The 20,120-nt window shown below is 37.3% G+C and overlaps 1 protein-coding gene across 8 annotated transcripts in view; it reads right to left on the bottom strand.

Moving 5' to 3' along the window:
• The window catches only part of ZDHHC21 (zinc finger DHHC-type palmitoyltransferase 21), a 75,290-nt gene that overhangs the window by 15,844 nt on the left and 39,326 nt on the right, over window positions 1–20,120 (bottom strand). For 7 of the 8 annotated variants that reach the window (XM_070794538.1, XM_070794540.1, XM_070794537.1 and 4 more), the window contains one exon: window positions 6,076–6,192. In XM_070794538.1, coding sequence (XP_070650639.1) covers window positions 6,076–6,192 — 117 coding nt within the window. The other variant, XM_070794539.1, reaches the window with a different exon arrangement.

Raw genomic sequence — 20,120 nt, 5'->3', positions numbered from 1 at the left:
TTACCATGATTCCTTCTCCTCCTTTTCTTTTTTAGGCTACCTGACAAATTTGTCACTACTTTCACATTGTAAAGAGAGATCCATGGATTTTGACAGTGACAAAAAGATGTCCAGATGTGAAATATCCTATAGGTAGTATCAATTTTTTTCATTAAATTAAACAGGAGGCATATGTTATAAAGAAAGGAAGCAAAATCTATATTTTAAACTTTAACATTAAATCTATTTTAAATATGAATAATTCACTAGATTTAAAATTAAATATTGAATACATTAACGACTTTATATAATTAAGCCCTAAAGAACCTTAAATCAATGTGGGAAGTAGTGCATTCTGGAAACTTTAAAAAAAAAACCAACTTTTTTTCATTAAAAAGAGTGGTACTTGAAGTACCTTATGAGAACCCTGGTAAATGCAATTGAAATTTACTATAATTTTTAGGGATTTAGATTCAAGAGGAAGTACAGTAACTAAAGGTTGGACTAGCAAATGGAATATATAAACAGCAGGTAAATTTTATAAAGAAAGGAAGCAAAAAAATCTTCATTTTAAACTTTAATTTTAACACTAAATACTATTTAAAATACTAATCAATTCATTATATTTAAAATTAAACAATGAATATATAACAACTTTATATAATTAAGCCCTAAAGAATCTTATATCAGTGTGGCTAGTAGTGCATTCTGGAAATGAAAAAAATTTTTTTTCTTCAAAGAGTGGTACTTGAAGTACACCATGAATGCCCAGGTAAATGCAATTGAAATTTACTTTTTTTTTTTTAGGGATTTAGATTCGAGAGGAAGTGCAGTGACTAAAGGCTGAACTAACAGAATGTATTCTGTCTCTTAATACTTGCATTCTTTTTCAAATGTTTCACAAATGTTTAATTTCTATAGACATGAGACCTGTCTACTATACTGTATGTATACAGAAAGAGATGAAACTTTGGGAGAGAGCTTTATTAACAACTTTAATTTCTACTCAGGGGCTTCCCGGGTAGCTCAGCCGATAAAGAATCTGCCTGCAGAGCAGGAGACCTGGGTTTGATCCCTGGGTCGGGAAGATCCCCTGGAGAAGGAAATGGCAAACCACTCCAGTATCCTTGCCTGGAAAATACCATGGACAGAAGAGCCAGGCAGGCTGCAGAGTACAGGGTTGCAAAGAGTCTGGCACGACTGAGCAACAAACACACACTCAGGTTTAGAAATGTCACAACCTTAAAACCAATATCCCTATCTTAAGAAAGACAATGAAATGTGGTTCAATATTATAGCAAAAGAGAACATACAATTTGAAAATTAATATTAATGTACTGGTAGTCTGAAACACAGAAGGGAACCTAATACTGTATATCCTTGAAAAAGCATAAATAACTATATATATATAAATTATATAACTATACTATAAATAACTTTAGGTCCAACTCAGAAGTGAATCAGATATGATAAGTAGTTTTATATCCAACTCAGAAGTGATACAAAAATTTGAGAGCAGACATTCTTAAATGATCTTGAAGCCTACGCTGCCAAACCCCATTTTCTGAAGCTACTAGGACTGCTTAGGTGAGAAGGAAATTGTTACTGTCAGCTATAAGCCTGACGACCCTCAGAAGTAACTTGTAGTCTTAACAGCAATGCTATCAAATGTCCATTTCCAGTCATTAACCATAGGAAATTAGGGAAATCAGAGAAACTTCATTTCAGGAAATATAAATATGATTTGGAAAAACTCAAAAGTAGAAATTTTTAAATGCAAGCATAATCTGGCAATTTAGACTCAACTTATGAATGGACTATAAAGTGATAATTATGAATGGGTATAAAAGCAGAGAAAAAAGATTTTAGGGGAAGATCTATCCTCGTCCACAGGAATATGATCAATATATTATTTATCAACACCATTAGATATCACAAGAGATATTAGAAAATAAATCAAGCCACTGAATAATAACAAAGGTATATCTAAACAGATATCATCCAATCCATGAATGACCAATAAACACATGAAGAAGTGTTAAATATCATTAGTCATCAAGGAAATGTAAATTAAAACAACTGTTTATTATTAAAACCTATAGAACAGTGAAAGTGAAAGAGGAGAGTGAAAAAGTTGGCTTAAAGCTCAACATTCAGAAAACAAAGATCATGGCATCTGGTCCCATCACTTCATGGCAAATAGATGGGGAAACAGTGGACACAGTGGCTGACTTTATTTTTCTGGGCTCCAAAATCACTGCAGATGGTGACTGCAGCCATGAAATTAAAAGACATTTGCTCCTATGAAGGAAAGTTATGACCAACATAGACAGCATATTCAAAAGCAGAGACATTACTTTGTCAACAAAGGTCTGTCTAGTCAAGGCTATGGTTTTTCCAGTGGTCATGTATGGATGTGACAGTTGGACTATAAAGAAAGCTGAGCACCAAAGAATTGATGCTTTTGAACTGTGGTATTGGAGAAGACTCCTGAGAGTCCCTTGGACTGCAAGGAAATCCAACCAGTCCATCCTAAAGGAGATCAGTCCTGGGTGTTCATTGGAGGGACTGATGTTGAAGCTGAAACTCCAATACTTTGGCCACCTCATGACAAGTGCTGACTTATTTGAAAAGACCCTGATTCTGGGAAAGATTGAGGGCAGGAGGAGAGGGGGACGACAGAGGATGAGATGGTTGTATGGTATCACCGACTCGATGGACATGGGTTTGGGTGGAGTCCGGGAGTTGGTGATGGACAGGGAGGCTTGGCATGCTGCGGTTATTGGGGTCGCAGAGAGTCAGACAAAACTGAACGACTGAACTGAACTGAACAGCTGCAATTAAAAAGACTGGCAACAATAAATATTGATGAGTATGTAAAGTAACCAGAATTCTCATACACTGTTGGTGAGATTGCAAAATGGTACAATCACTTGGGGAAGAGGCCGGGCAGTTTCTTATGAAATAAAAGATAAACCTATCTTAGTTCAGTACAGTTCAGTCACTCAGTCGTGTCGAATCCTTGCGATCCCATGAATCGCAGCATGCCAGGCCTCCCTGTCCATCACCAACTCCCGGAGTTCACCCAGAATCGTGTCCATCGAGTCAGTGATGCCATCCAGCCATCTCATCCTCTGTCGTCCCCTTCTCCTCCTGCCCCCAATCCCTCCCAGCATCAGAGTCTTTCCCAATGAGTCAACTCTTCGCATGAGTCGGCCAAAGTACTGGAGTTTCAGCTTTAGCATCATTCCTTCCAAAGAAATCCCAGGGCTGATCTCCTTCAGAATGGACTGGTTGGATCTCCTTGCAGTCCAAGGGACTCTCAAGAGTCTTCTCCAACACCACAGTTCAAAAGCATCAATTCTTTAGTGCTCAGCTTTCTTCACAGTCCAACTCTCACATCCATACATGACCACTGGAAAAACCATAGCCTTGACTAGACGGACCTTTGTTGGCAAAGTAATGTCTCTGCTTTTGAATATGCTATCTAGGTTGGTCAAAACTTTCCTTCCAAGGAGTAAGCGTCTTTTAATTTCATGGCTGCAGTCACCATCTGCAGTGATCTTGGAGCCCAGAAAAATAAAGTCTGACACTGTTTCCACTGTTTCCCCATCTATTTGCCATGAAGTGATGGGACCAGATGCCATGATCTTCGTTTTCTGAATGCTGATCTTTAAGCCAACTTTTTCACTCTCCACTTTCACTTTCATCAAGAGCCTTTTTAGTTCCTCTTCACTTGACCAGCAATTCTTCTCCTAGATATTTACCCAAGGATATGAAAACATGTTTCCACAAAATACTTGAACAAGAACGTTCATAGCATTTTTATTGATAATTACCAAATTCTGGAACCAGACCAGTTGTCTATTAATAGAATATATAAACAAATTGTGGTATAGTATAATGGAATATATTCGGTAATAAAAAGAAATTATCAGTACATGTAAAACATGGATAAATCAAAAAACATTATGCTGAAAGAAAGAAGACCTAGATAAATGGATACGAATCAAGTTCTGTAACCAATTCTGATCTATGATAAAAAAAAAAAAACCAGATCAATGCTGCTTCTTCATAGCACATAGATCTGACAAGAGGCATGAGAGAACGTTCTAGGGTAACGGTAGCAGCTCTACTGTGAAAGAGGGTTGGGATGTGCATGTATGCATTTATGCCATTGTATGTAAATCTTGTCTATGATACATTTGGAGTAAATTTACATAAATGTATGAGTTAAGGGCTCAACTTCATTCTTTTGCATGTGGATACCTAGTTGTCTCAGCAGCATTTGTTGACTTTTCCTTCCCCCATTGAATATCTGTTCTAGATACAAATCCCGTATCGGTACTCATATAAATGGAGTCATACAAATCTGTAACCTTTTGTGACTGGTTTCTTTCACTCAGCATAAGGCTCTCTGGGTTCATCCATGTTGTTGCATGCATCATACTTCACTTCTTTTCAAAGCCAAATAATATTCCGTTTTATGGACACACCACATTTCATGTATCCATTTAGCTGATAGATATGTGGACTGCTTTCACTTTTGGCCTATTATGACTAATGCTGCTATAAATATTCATATACAAATTTTTGTGTGAACATATGTTTCAATTTTCTTGGGAATATACCTAAGAGTGGAATTGCTGAATAAAAGATAATTTATGTTTAACTTTTTAAAGAACTGTCAGAATAGTTTCTAACGTATACGCACCATTTTACATTCCCACTAGCAGTGTATGAGGGTTCTGATGCCTCTGCATTCTCACCTCTGATATTATCTTTATTATACCCTCCTGGAGAAGGCAATGGCACCCCACTCCAGTACTCTTGCCTGGAAAATCCCATGGACGGAGGGGCCTGGTGGGCTGCGGTCCATGGGGTCACTAGGAGTTGGACACGACTAAGCGACTTCACTTTATTTTTTCACTTTCATGCATTGGAGAAGGAAATGGCAACCCACTCCAGTGTTCTTGCCTGGAGAATCCCAGGGACGGGGGAGCCTGGTAGGCTTCCGTCTATGGGGTCGCACAGAGTTGGACACGACTGAAGTGACTTAGCAGCAGCAGTGGGTATGAGAGAACTTCCCTGGTGGCTCAGTGGTAAAGAATCCACCTGCCAATATAGCAGATGCAGGTTTAATCCCTGGGTCAGGAAGATCCCCTGGAGAAGGCAATGGCACCCCACTCCAGTACTCTTGCCTGGAAAATCCCATGGACGGAGGGGCCTGGTGGGCTGCGGTCCATGGGGTCACTAGGAGTTGGACATGACTAAGCGACTTCACTTTATTTTTTCACTTTCATGCATTGGAGAAGGAAATGGCAACCCACTCCAGTGTTCTTGCCTGGAGAAGAAGTGTTCTCTCCCCCCCCCGGACATGACTGGTGAGCTGCCGTCTATGGGGTCACAAAGAGTCAGACACGACTGAAGCGACTTAGCAGCAGTAGCAGCACCCCCACCAATAACAAATGAGAAAGCCTATTTACATCTGAAATGCAGTGTATTTCCAAACTTTTTTTGGAAGTTTTTTTTTTCTTGTTTTGTTTTTCTCAGTGTTATTTTTCACATTTTTAAAATCTTTTCTGTTGTGACAAGTCCACTTTGGCTAATAAACACATGCAAAAAAAAAAAAAAAAAAAGCCCTTTACTTACTAATAAAATGTTTATACCTGCAACTCTATTTTTTGGAATTTACCTTAAATCAGTAGTTAAAAGAGAAAAGTAGAGATGTTCAAAGAGCTATTTGTAATATAGAAAAAAAACTGCATAGTAGATACTGATCAAGAGAAAAATGATTAATTAAAATATGATGTAGTCACTAAAAAGTACATCAAACTATCAAAAACTATAAACATGAAGTTTGAAGCCATATAAAACTACTTTAAGCTAATTTTAAAAGCAGGATACCAAATTACATGTACATTCTGTACATTGATTATAACTACTTTATAATTACACAGGCATACAAAAATGGTACTATATAAATGACTATGGGTAAGTTTCTCTTTATATTTCTAAACTTTCTGTAACTTTTTAGAATTAAGTTCATAATTAGGACATATGTTCATAAATACATTACATTAAAAACATACTTACTGTGATGATGCCAATTAGTTGAGTATAAAACAGTCCAGTTATTCCAACTAACATTGTAATGCCCATAAAGGCAGCTAGTCTCATTATGGCCAATTCATGTCTGACAACAAAGAGGTCCTATAAGAAAAAGAAAGTCTTAAAAACAATTCAAAAATTACTTACAATTGCAATAATAATCAAGAACTGAGCCATAACAATTTCCCTTATTATCTTAAAAGAACTATACTTCCCTTTTATGAGTTTATTCCACTTTTAGAAAATATATAAATATCTGAAATTATCAAAACTAATTGTTTGTAGTTCACAGTAGCAAGCTGAAAAACAGGATTTTACTACTGTATTATCAAATAAAAACTCAATCCTAAAGTTGCAAATTACCCATGCTCATTTGGAGCAAAAACAAAACATTCTTCCAAAAAAAAAAAAAAAAAGATGGTGCACAATTTCTGGTTCATCAAACAAAAGTTTTATTATGGCACTGCTAAAAAGCTTGAATGTACAAGTCTGATTCATAATATTAAAGTTCAAATGGCCAAGATACCTGGAGATTATGTATTTTGGTCAAAATGAGAGGGACACACAAACAATAGGATCACATGAACAGCTCTCCTCAATTCCCCCTCATTCATTCATTCATTCACTCATCCAGCTACCACTGCCAAGCACTGAGCTATGTAGGAGAAATGTAAAAATGATAAAGTTATGTTTGTGCCCTCAAAAAGTGTGCAATTTATTCACAGAGAGAAGCCAACTTCGCAAAACCCCAGAACAATGAGCTATATGGAATCTATATATGGAATTTAACAGGAATGTGTGCACAGAGGGCAGGAGAAACACAGAGGAATGCCTGGACTGGAAGGTTAGAAAGAGAAAAGATGTGAGGGGAAGCTGATTTTCCAGCCCAGGGCATGAAGAAGAGAATCTTGAAAGTGATCCAAAGAAACTGTGGCAGGAGGTCAGGAAAACAAGGAGAAGCCATTTCAATTACCCTCACAGTTCTTTCATTCTCTCTCCCTCCTCTGGATAGACTAGTCCAGTCAAGGGAGACAAAGCGGAAGAACAAAGACTTCTGGAAGCCTGTTGCTGCGAAGCTTTGGAGTAAAAAAGTCATGGTGGATAAAAAGCAACAAAGGAATGGGAAGGACCCCAAAACATAACCATCCACATGCTTTTTTTTAATACTGATTCAGGTTAAGGCTTAACAGTACTCTGGTAGCAATACCAGCAACAGGGAGGTCACTGAACATAATGATCTTGTTAGAAACAAAAGAACTGATGCTCTTCTGTGTACCACAGGGATCATCCACCAGGCTCAAGCACAACTCTGAGTCCACACTCAAACCACCCAGTTTATTAGCCGGGAAGAAATTAAAATTCACCAAGACACTTACGATGTTACATAATAGTCACATATTAGGCAGTCATTTCAAAACTTGAGTAAAAACAGAATAGAGAATCCCTACAAAACATGTAAGGAGGAAAAGATGGGACTATAAATGCCACCACGAATTCAGTACAGTAAGCTCTTCTACGATGCTTTTTCAAAGCACAAATATGTTCCAATATGACTGATATATTAAGTAACAATTTGACCATAGCGAGGCTCTTGTGTTTGTTTATACGTGATTTTATCTGCAAGAAACCCAAGATGAACAATAAAATCTTCACCCAAGCCATCCTGGAATACTCAAAATACACACTGTCAAACATCTACCCACTACCTCAACTTGTCATAAGTGTTATAAGTCACATTCATCCACATCTGGTATTAAATTGCCCCTCCAATTTCACATGACTCTCCTCCCATCACTTGTAATAACTCACATAAGGCAACCCTTCTGGATACTCACTTCCACGAGAAAATTTTAGGTCTCTTCTAAGGTAAAACGCTATGTTCCTTATAGCATATCTTAACTAGTTAACATGTAAAACCATGCTGCTGTTTTTATTAGGTGTCCTTTTTAAGTGTCACTGACAAAGTTTTTGAATATTTTCATTTCTCTGCATAACCCCTATGGTTTTCTTTGAATGATTTTGCACAGTGGGGCAAATTTTAGGAATTCACACACTGTGCTATGTAGAGCTCACACTAATAAAAAAACATATGGTCCCCAATTTACAATGGTTCACCTTATGATTTTTTGACTTTAAGATAGTGCAACTTCAGATATTTTCAATTTAGGATGGGTTTATCATGATGCATCCCACTGTAAGCCAAGGAAAATCTGTGACACATGTGACCAAATAAAATGCATCCTCTTTTTCCCCAGTGAAAAGATTAAAAAACTCTTTGCCAACTAGAATTTATACCTCTTAGGGATGAAAAGATCTATGTAAAATTACATTTATCCACTTAGATATACATTTATTATTAAGAGTATTTGTGTAAAATAGTAAAATAATTCAAAAGTTGCTTTTTATCACTTTTTCAAAAAATGTATTTCAATTTTATACACACATAATTAACATTAGTACTAAATCCATATTTTGAGGCATTTAACACACATCTCCAGAGCACAACATCTTTACTTCTACCTTCGATTTTTCTTTATTTTTTTTTTTAGATACAGTACTTTTGAATCCAAAAATTGGCTTGGGAAATTTTATCTAAATCACAAGTACCCATTTGCTATTCGAAGCTTTACTACATAATCAGTGTTAAGCCTGAATTATGGCTCTCCAAAAACTTGTATGTTGAAGTCCTCATCCCACCCCATCTTCAGTACTTCAGAATGTTACCATATTTGGAGAAAAGGCCTTTAGAGAGCAGATGAAGTTAAATGCGACGCTTAGGGTGGGCACTAATCCAATCCGACGAGTACCCTTATTAGGAGGAAACTGAGAAACACAGAGAGACACATGCATGTTGAAGCCCACAGGCGAGACCACACGAGGGCATTGCGACGAGGGGCCACCTGCAGAAAGGCCTCCAGCGGAGCCAGAACTGCTGACGTCCCAATCGTGGGCTCCCAGGCTCTGGAATTATGAGAAAATGTCTTTCTGTTGTTGGTGTCCCCAGTCTGTGGTAAACTGTATCAGCCCTAGAAAACTAATAATACAGTAACTGTGTTTATAGTTTTCATTTCTTCCCATTTTTGTTAAGAAATGAGTTTATACATAGATGAACACGGAAAACACAAGTTCAGTTTAGAGAAAAGAACCTGGACATCTGAGAACATACACAGGCTCTCCTCACTGCATTTCTTCCCCGTCATATCCAATCCCTCATCCCTAACTTAAGGGAAAGGTCACTGATAGGTTCTTCAGACATTTTCGATGCTATGTTTCTACTGCTTATTACAATATCTTTTCATACTCTGAGTCTACTTTTTCATTCTCTTTATGGCAACTTTTGATAACCCCACATTCTTAATGTAGTCCAATTTATCAATCTTTTCTTTTAGTGCTTTTTGTTTCATATTTAGGAAATCTTTCCCAATCCTGAGGTAATAATGACATTCTACATCATCTTCTAAAGCTTTTAAAAGCTTTATAATTTTGCCTTTCATATTTGGGTCACTAATCCACTTGGAACTCATTTTTGTACACAGAGAAATACATGGTTCTGAATTTACTTTTATTGTATGGATATTCAATAGTTCCAAGATGGTTTATTTAAAAACCTGGCCTTTCCTCAGTGATCAGAGGTCAAGTCTCCATACATGCATGAGTCAGATGTGGGCTCTTCCATTCAGTTTTCTTGGTTTATTTACCCCCATACTTGTCAGCACATCTTTGTTACCCTGGCTTTGTACTAACTCTCCATATCTAGGTGGCCAAATTATCCCAACTTGTTCTTTTTCAAGAATATCTTGTTATGGGGTTAAGAGACACAAACTACGAAGTGTTAAATAGATAAGCAACAAGGATATATTGTTCAGGATAGGGAAATTCAGCCTTTGTATTGTAATAAATTTAAATATTTAAATATTATAAAATATTGAATCACTAAGTGTGCTACATCTGAAAATAAGATATAATGGTAAATTAAGTATACTTCAATTAAAAAAGGAATATTGGCTATTCTAAATACAGCTGACCATTGAACAACACGGGGGTTAATCTGTATGTAATTCATAGTAGGCAATCAATACCCACAGTTCCTCAGCATCAGGAGATTCAACCAACCGCTGGAGTAGTTACTACTGGAAATACACACAGGTAAGCAGTGCTGCATAGTTCCAATCTGTGTTGTTCAACGGTCAACTATAATTTATATTTCCATAATAACTTTTGAATCATATTTCAAGTTATGACATACACACTCAGATACATACACACCTGACATATTCTCTCCACTAAGAGTCACAATTTTCCACTAGAGGTCTTGTGCGTCTTCTGGTCAGATTTAATTCAGGAACTTCCTATTTCTTGATTCAATTATAAACAGTTCTGCTATTAATTTCACTGTCTAAAGCACTGCTTGCTGGCATTCAGAAGTAAAACTGATTTTTTAAAATATTTTACTAGAGTCACACTTCTTAAACTTTCTTTAAAAATCCCAAAGAATCTATGAATAAATTATTTACACAATCATGCCATCATGACTTTTACATTATATTTACACAAGAGTAACGATGGGCTTATTTATTTCAGCAGTTTTACTGTTTCTTCTTCTTGCTTCACTGTATAGACTAGAATTCCTAGCACCGTGTTTCATAACAATGGTTACGGGGGCACAGAGGCATCAATACTTTGTCCCACAACTTGGAGGTCAACATTTTATCATTAAACAAGCTACAGCTGCTGTGTTGTGTTCTGTGTGTGGTTTTTGGTTGTTGGTTTGTTTTGGAACCATTTATCTCACTCAAAAAGCTCTCTAGTTCTAGTTTGCTAAGAGTTTATACATGAATAGAGGCTGAATTGTATCTTTGTCTTCATACACTGATACATGTAGTCTTCATACACCTGGGGATCTTCCCTAATCTGCTAGTGTGATAAAGTATACTGATTGATTTTTTAGTTTAAAAATAACCTTTCATTCCTAAGATAAACTTAACTTGTCTAGGCTGGTTATATATAACCAGATACAGTTGGCTAAAATTTTGTTTAGGGGTTGTTTATCTATGTTCATAATCAGACTAGTCTAATTTTCTTTCTTTTTCTTATTATCTTTGATAGGTTATATATCCAACATATGTTATACACATAAAATGAGTTGGGGAGAGTTCCCTTTACCTATTATTTTAATAAGTCGGCATAAGACTGGAATTATCGTTCCCTTTCATACATGACAGAGTTAGAACTCACTAGTAAATGTGTGGATATTCTTTTCAGAAAAAGTTTTAACTACTCACTCATCATCATGGGATTACCCATGTTTCCAGATTGTTCCTGCTGCTATACTGTGTTAACGATCAGGAAACTCAGTAATGCACAGATGTCAGTTATCCAAACTGACGTAGAGAATTAATACAATCCCAATAAACGTCCTCCACCAGTAGAGTCCTACTGGTAGGAGTTTTTCACTTTCTTTTGATTTGTAAACTGCCAAGTAAGCAGTTTCCAAATTTCATTGGAAAAATAAAGGCAAAGGACAGCACAGCACTCCTATATAAAAAGAACAAGGGGAGGATTTGTTCTACTGCGTGCATTCTCAGTAGGGGCAGTACTGCCCCCAGGAGAGAGAAAATTGGTTCCTGGAGGATAAAAAATCTTAGCTATTACAGTGATTTGTGGCCAAAATCAGTCCTAGAAGGCAATGGCACCCCACTCCAGTACTCTTGCCTGGAAAATCCTATGGACGGAGGAGCCTGGTAGGCTGCAGTCCATGGGGTCGCTAAGAGTCAGGCACGACTGAGAGACTTCACTTTCACTTTTCACCTTCATGCATTGGAGAAGGAAATGGCAACCCACTCCAGTGTTCTTGCCTGGAGAATCCCAGGGACGGGGGAGCCTAGTGGGCTGCAGTCTATGGGGTCGCACAGAGTCAGACACAACTGAAGTGACTTAGCAGCAGCAGCAGCAAAATCAGTCCTACCTGATAAAATCTTATTCCTTTAGTATTTAACTTCACAGAGAGAAAAAGAGAAAGCGTCTAAAAAGGCTCCTGAGGGGAACAGAAATAATGGAAATAAAAAGGCTGAGAAACACTCCTATACTATATAACAAGATTTATTATAAAACAACAGTTGTCGATTTTCCCGGGAGCGCAGTGGATAAGAATCCACCTGATTCCATCCCTGATCCAGGAAGATTCCATGTGCCATGGAGCAACTACCCGATGTGTCACAACCACAAGCCCTTGCTCGGGGTCCACAAGCCACTACTACCGCAGCCCATGCTCTTAGAGCCTGTGCTCTGCAACAAGATAGGCCACCGCAATGAAAAGCCCACACACAGCAGCTCCAGAGTGGCCCCTACTCACCACAACTAGAGAAAGCCTGTGCACACCAACAAAGACCCAGTGTAGCCAAAAATACATATTTTATATTTTAAAAAGCCCTAAAAAAAAAAGTTGTAACACATAACATTGTACATGAGGTGGTGACCAAAACCATCCCCAAGAAAAAGAAATGCAATAAGGCAAAGGGGTTCTCTGAGGAGGCCTTACAAATAGCTGAGAAAAGAAGAGAAGTCAAAGGCAAAGGAGAAAGGGAAAGATATACCCACCTGAATGCAGAGTTCTAGAGAACAGCAAGGAAAAAAAAGAAAGCCTTCTTAAGTGAATAATGCAAAGAAATAGAGGAAAACTACAGAATAGGAAAGACTAGAGATCTCTTTCAGAAAATTGTAGCTACCAAGAGAACATTTCATTCAAGGATGGGCACAATAAAGGACACAAACAGTATGGACTTAACAGAAGCAGAAGATATTAACAAGAGGGGGCAAGAATACACAGAAGAACTATACAAAAAAGATCTTAGTGACCCAGACAACCACAATGGTGTGATCACTCACCTAGAGCCAAACATCCCAGACTGCGAAGTTAAGTGGGCCTTAGGAAGCATCAGTACAAACAAAGCTAGTGGAGGTGATGGAATTCCAGCTGAGCTACTGCAAATCCTAAAAGATGATGCTGTTAAGTGCTACACTCAATATGCCACCAAATTTGGAAAACTCAGCAGTGTCCACAGGGCTGGAAAACGTCAGTTTTCATTCCAATCCCAAAGAAGGGCAATGCCAAAGAATGTTAAAACTATCATACAATTGTACTCATTTCACATGCTAGCAAGGTAATGCTCAAAACCCTTCAAGCTAGGCTTTAACATTACATGAACTGAGAAATTCCAGATGTACAAGCTGGATTTTGAAAAGGCAGAGGAACCAGAGATCAAATTGCCAACATCTATGATCTTCAAGGTCATAGACAAAAGCAAGGTACTTCCAAGAAAACATCTAGTTTGGCTTCACTAACTATGTGAAAGCCTTTAACTGTGTGGATCACAACAAACTGTGCAAAATTCTTAAAAGAGATGGAAATACCAGACCATCTTACCTGTCTCCCGAGAAACCTGTATGCAGGTCAAGAAGCAACAGTTAGAACCAGACGTGGAACAATGAATGGACTGGATCAAAACTGGGAAAGGAGTACATCAAGGCAGTATATTGTCACCCTGCTTATTTAACTTACATGCAGAGTACATCACTTGGAATCCCGGGCTGGATGACTCACAAACTAGAATCAAGATTGCAGGGAGAACTATCAACAATCTCAGATATGCAGATGACACCACTCCAAAGGCAGAAAGCAAAGAAGAACTAAAGAGTCTCTTGATGATGGTGAAAGAGGAGAGTGAAAAAACTGGCTTAAAACTCAACATTCAAAAGACTAAGATCATGGCATCCAGTTCCATCACTTCATGGCAAACAGAAGAGGAAAAAGTGGAAACAGTGACAAATTTTATTTTCCTGGGCTCCAAAATCACTGTGGATGATGACTACAACCACAAAGTTAAAAGACGCTCACTCCTTGAAAGGAAAGTTATGACAAAACTAGGCAGTGTATTGAAAAGCAGAGATATCACTTGGCCTACAAAGGTCTGTGTAGTCAAAGCTATGGTTTTTCCAGTAGTCACATATGGCTGTGACAGTTGGACCATAAAGAAGGCCGAGTGCTAAAGAACTGAAGCTTTCGAACTGTGATGCTGGAGAAGACTGAAACTAGAACACTTTCTAACACCATACACAAAAATAAACTCAAAATGGATTAAAGATCTAAACATTTAAGACCAGAAACTATAAAACTCCTAGAGGAGAACACAGGCAAAACACTCTCCGAGAGTCCCTTGGACAGCAAGGAGATCAAACCAGTCAATGCTAAAGGAAATCAACCCTGAATATCCACTGGAAGAACTGATGCTGAAGTTCCAATACGATGGCCACCTATTGTGAAGAGCCGCCTCATTGAAAAAGATCCTGATGCTGGTAAAGATTGAAGGTAGGAAGAGAAAAGGATGACAGAGGATGAGATGGCTGGATGGCATCACAGACCTAATGGACATGAGTTTGAGCAAACTCCGGGAGATAGCATAGGATGGGGAAACCTGGCATGCTGCAGTCCATGGGGCTGCAGAGTCAGACATGACTGAGCAACTAACACACACAGAGCTTAGTCTTAAGATCTCTTTTCTTGTCTATCTATACTCACTCCCTAGAAAATCTCCTATCAGTTTCCATGGCTTTAAATGCCATCTTTATACCTAAAGGCCCCAAACTTATATATCTAGCTCACACCACTCTACTGAAATCCAGACTTCTATATCTGTCTACTTAACATCTGTTCTTGGATACTGAATTGGTACTTCAACAGATACAAAATTTAACTTTTTCCTAAAATTTAGTCTTCCTCCAGGCTCCTCCCTCTCAGTAAATGGTATCTCTATTCTTCCAGTTCAGGACATAAAACCTTGCAATCATACTTAGCTTGTCACTTTCTATCTCATATCCCACATCCCAATCATCTCCAAATCCTGTTAGCTCTTAAACTATAAGGCACCACTTTTCAACACTTTCACGATTACCCTATCCACTGTCACCTTGTTGGGACTGTATTTTAATAGTCTAGTAACTGATCTTTTTGCTGCCATCATTGTCCCTAAATTTATTCTTCCTAGCAATCAGTTTTCCTTCTAAAATGTATATGAGTTTGTGTAATTTTGCTAAAAATCCTTCAATAGATTCCAAAGTCCCAATCTTTAAATTAAACCTCCTGAAAAAACAAAGCCTCCAACCCCAGCTCTCACTGCTCTCAGTTATCTCCTACTACTGCTGTCCTATCTCTCTCCACTCAAGATACACTGGCCTCCTTACCGTACCTTGAAAATATCAAGCATGCTCCCACCTCACATTCTTGGCATGGGTGCTTTCCTCTCTCTGGAATGCTCTTCCTCCCAGTATCAGTGACATGCTTGAGTTTCAGATCTCTGCTCTAGTGTCAATATGGGAAAGGCCGCCTATGACTGTATCAGCATTACTTTCTATCCCTTACCCACCTTTATTATGTACTTCGTAATACTAACCTTGTATACCATATATTTGCTTATCACCTGGCTCCTCCAATTAGGATGTAGGCTCCTTAATTCAGGAACTTTATTGTGGTCTCTGCTGCATCTTCAGAGCCTAGAAGAGGCACTGTGCACAGAGAAGACACTCGACAAATATTTTTTAAATGATTCATGAGCGTTCTTCAAAATTTTTGAAAATAAAAAACTGTTTTACAAAGAAAACTTTACATCCAAAGTGGTAATAGTCTTAATCAGTAGAAAGCAATTTTATTTATAACTATTGTGGAAAAAGCAAGAGAGTTCCAGAAAAACATCTATTTCTGCTTTATTGACTATGCCAAAGCCTTTGACTGTGTGGATCACAATAAACTGTGGACAATTCTTCAAGAGATGGGAATACCAGACCACCTGATCTGCCTCTTGAGAAATTTGTATGCAGGTCAGGGAGCAACAGTTAGAACTGGACATGGAACAACAGACTGGTTCCAAATAGGAAAAGGAGTACGTCAAGGCTGTATATTGTCACCCTGTTTATTTAACTTATATGCAGAGTACATCGTGAGAAATGCTGGGCTGGAAGAAGCACAAGCTGGAATCAAGATTGCCGGGAGAAATATCAATAACCTCAGATATGCAGATGACACCACCCTTATGGCAGAAAATGAAGAGGAACTAAAAAGCCTCTTGATGAAAGTGAAAGTGGAGAGTGAAAAAGTTGGCTTAAAGCTCAACATTCAGAAAACGAAGATCATGGCATCCGGTTCCATCACTTCATGGGAAATAGATGGGGAAACAGTGGAAACAGTGTCAGACTTTATTTTTTGGGGCTCCAAATCACTGCAGATGGTGACTGCAGTCATGAAATTAAAAGACGCTTACTCCTTGGAAGGAAAGTTATGACCAACCTAGATAGCATATTCAAAAGCAGAGACATTACTTTGCCAACAAAGGTCCGTCTAGTCAAGGCTATGGTTTTTCCTATGGTCATGTATGGATGTGAGAGTTGGACTGTGAAGAAGGCTGAGTGCTGAAGAATTGATGCTTTTGAACTGTGGTGTTGGAGAAGACTCTTGAGAGTCCCTTGGACTGCAAGGAGATCCAACCAGTCCATTCTGAAGGAGATCAGCTCTGGGATTTCTTTGGAAGGAATGATGCTAAAGCTGAAACTCCAGTACTCTGGCCACCTCATGCAAAGAGTTGACTCATTGGAAAAGACTCTGATGCTGGGAGGGATTGGGGGCAGGAGGAGAAGGGGACGACAGAGGATGAGATGGCTGGATAGCATCACTGACTCGATGGATGTGAGTCTGAGTGAACTGCGGGAGTTGGTGATGGACAGGGAGGCCTGGCGTGCTGCGATTCATGGGGTCGCAAAGAGTCGGACACGACTGAGCAACTGATCTGATTTGATTATTTGTAAGTTATTTTCTGTTTTTGGGGTTTTTTTTTTTTTGCTGGCCTAGCATGTGGGATCTTAGTTCCCCAACCAAGGATCAAACCTGTGCCCCGTGCAGTGGAAGCACATAGTCTTAACCACTGGACCACCACAGAAGTCCCCATTTTCTGTGTTTTTATGAGACTAGCCTGAAAATTAACATGAGAGGTATCTGTGATCTTTCTGCTACTGTGAAGGGGTTTGTCAGCCTCCACATTACTACACTTTGTGCCAAATCATCCTCTTTTATAAGGGATGGCACTATGCAGGACATTTAGCAGCATCCCGGCTAAATGCCCGTAGCACTCTCCCAGTTGTGACAATCACAAGTGTCTCCAGATATCCTTATCAAACTCTCCCTTCTTTCCCCACTGTACTCCTGGCAGGGGTTTGTTTTCTCTGTTTTTCAAAAATGAAAATAGCTAAGATCACAACTAAGATATCTAAAATATACAGATTTAATTTTGAAAATGGCTAAATAAGCAACTTCACATGCTGAGGTTAGGTTCATGTGGCACTTGCTTTTGCATAAAGTAAAATCCTACCATATATGTACAGTTAGCAGCACTTTCTGCAATGGGCTTCAGCTTCAATTTTATCATTACATTCAAAATCACACACAAAGAAGTTACAGGATTATACTGTACAGTACTCTCACCTCCAGTCCCCAGGTAAAATGTACTTTTCAGTTTTGTTAAATCCTAGTGGAAATTAATATCTGAATGGAAAAAAAAAATCACTCTCAAGGCTCTTGCTGAGTGATCAGAATCATACATTATATATTTGGATACAGATATAAATGCCGCTTTCTCAGGGAGCAAATTTCACTGGCACCTGACTGCCAGGTTCATGACTGAGGGTAAAATATCTCAGAAAAATAATTTTGTCTGCCTTCCTATCTTTTAGCAGGAAAAACTCTAGAAAAGTTAGAGCAAATTGGTAAGAAAGCAGGATACCATACTTTCTTGCTATATGTGTTTGATAAAAAACGAGAGATGAGTGAGATTATAAAATTGCCGTCAGCATTTAACCACTTAAACTCACAGTGACTGAAATATTCTCACAGAGAAATAAAACTGCTAAGTTTTTACACTAAGTGTAATAATATTCATAAGTAATTAGCTATATAGAATTTAATGAGGACATACATTCAGGACACCTGGCACTGCAAGGCAAGGTCAAGATTTAGTATAAGGTTTCTTTGTTCCACCTATCGGTAAAAGCACAAGGATATACGACACACAGAACTGACAACTGTTAGAACAGTAGGGTATTCTTATATAGTTGTTTTTTACATATATTAACTAATTACACATCTGACACCATACCTTCCAAGCAAAAAAAAAAAACAAGGAAAGAAAAATTTACCAAGAGATGCTACTTCGACTAGCATTTCAAGAAAGAGACAAAAAAAACCCCAAATTATCTCTATACTTGTTAATGAAATAATTTTCATTTCATATTTATCTCAATTTCACACTATTCTTGGCTATTCTTGCCAAAAATAAACTAAATACATATTTCCAGAAATTGTATTCATTCTAAAATTTCCACACTAAATGACTCTATATAAATATAGAGTAAAGCCTAAATCATTTTTTAAAATAGCAATAAATAATTGAAGTACTCAGTATACTTTAAGATTGATTATATAAGAAGATTAAACTAAATTATAAAGAGATTTATTAATACTCAAAGCTACCTGCAACCAAGTCCTCTAGCTACTTCTATTCTTTGTTAGCCAAAAATCTATGCAAATAACTCCATGGCAAGGTTCTATCTGACATCAATCCCTAGCAACACTATTAGATAGGAGCTAATTGGAATAATAATAAAGCATCTTCCTAGCAGAAGAGTTGGCTGGACTGTTAAACATTATTTATTTTCCTCTCCTGAATACTGGCAACATGTCCTTTATTGAAATTCTCTCCCATCCTTTCCCACTTCTGCCACTTACCCCATAGCCTTAAATGCAGTTAATATATTAGTTTTTGCCCTTCATATAAAAATAGATACAAAAGAATCAACTAGAAATTATCTGAATCTACTTCATCTAAAAACAATTTAAAAGATGTTACTTCAGAAATGATTAGTTGCATAAACTCTATGCTAATAGTTACAAATTATTGAAGAAAGAAAATAATCTCTTATTTTCTCACATAGAAAGTATAGAGATAGTACTGCCTACAATGTGTGATTGTCAGCATGTACATATTTTTTAAAATATTTTTAACTTTCTATAATGCTTTTATAACATGTATTTTGACAATCTTTACATTAGATTAACTACTAAAAATGTGCTGATTCAATTAAAAATGAAAACAGCCAAGTATGAATTTACCAATCAGGAGATTCAATAAGATTTCTCTGGAGATTTTGTGGATGTTTGACTATTTTTTAAACTGCTGAAAAATCTTCCTCAGGGTAAAGTGCAAACAGTGAAATAGTAACTTGATAAGTACAGAAAGAATACTCACTCAGGGACAGACAGAAATGGACCCAAACACACCTCTGCCAGGTGGGATAATTCTCTGCTTAGACAAGTTACTGGACCTCTCTGAATCTCAGTACCTTTTCTGTACAATGGGAACCACACTACTTATCCTCTCATGGTATTTTAAGAGAGTTGACATTTTCCACTACTTCAATTGTTACAAACCAAGAAAAATATAAAGTAAAATTTCTGAAATAAATGAATGAAATATTCATGGATCAATAAATAATGAACTATAGAAAGCATACTCCCTAATTATAGTGATATTTTCCCTCATATTTAATTAAAATGTTATAATTTTCTAATAACGGTTTTGGTAAACAATTAGCATACAATAAGATCAACTACATTTTTGTAATTTATTCTGTAAATAGTTAAACTACATTTTTATAATTTAACAAGATGCCAAATGACCAGACATTTGCTTATAAACATTTAAAATTTATTTAAAATGTAAAAAATAGTCAAATACAGACTCTGACCAAAGAAAATTTATTTTCTTTAATATCTGTCCATTTTATTAATTTAAAATGCCAAATTGCTCCCCAATGTAGAAGTTTTAAAATCTTTAAGATGATTTTCATTCCAATCATACTTAAAGGAAGACATTATTTTCAAAAGGATTTTAAATAAAAACATTATAGTCACATGATAAATACAAATGATGGTT

This window comes from Bos indicus, chromosome 8 (assembly GCF_029378745.1).
Source record: "Bos indicus isolate NIAB-ARS_2022 breed Sahiwal x Tharparkar chromosome 8, NIAB-ARS_B.indTharparkar_mat_pri_1.0, whole genome shotgun sequence".
Taxonomy (NCBI): Eukaryota; Metazoa; Chordata; class Mammalia; order Artiodactyla; family Bovidae; genus Bos; species Bos indicus.
The sequence above is the reverse complement of the archived record's forward strand: the minus strand, read 5'-3'. Positions and strand labels throughout refer to the sequence as shown.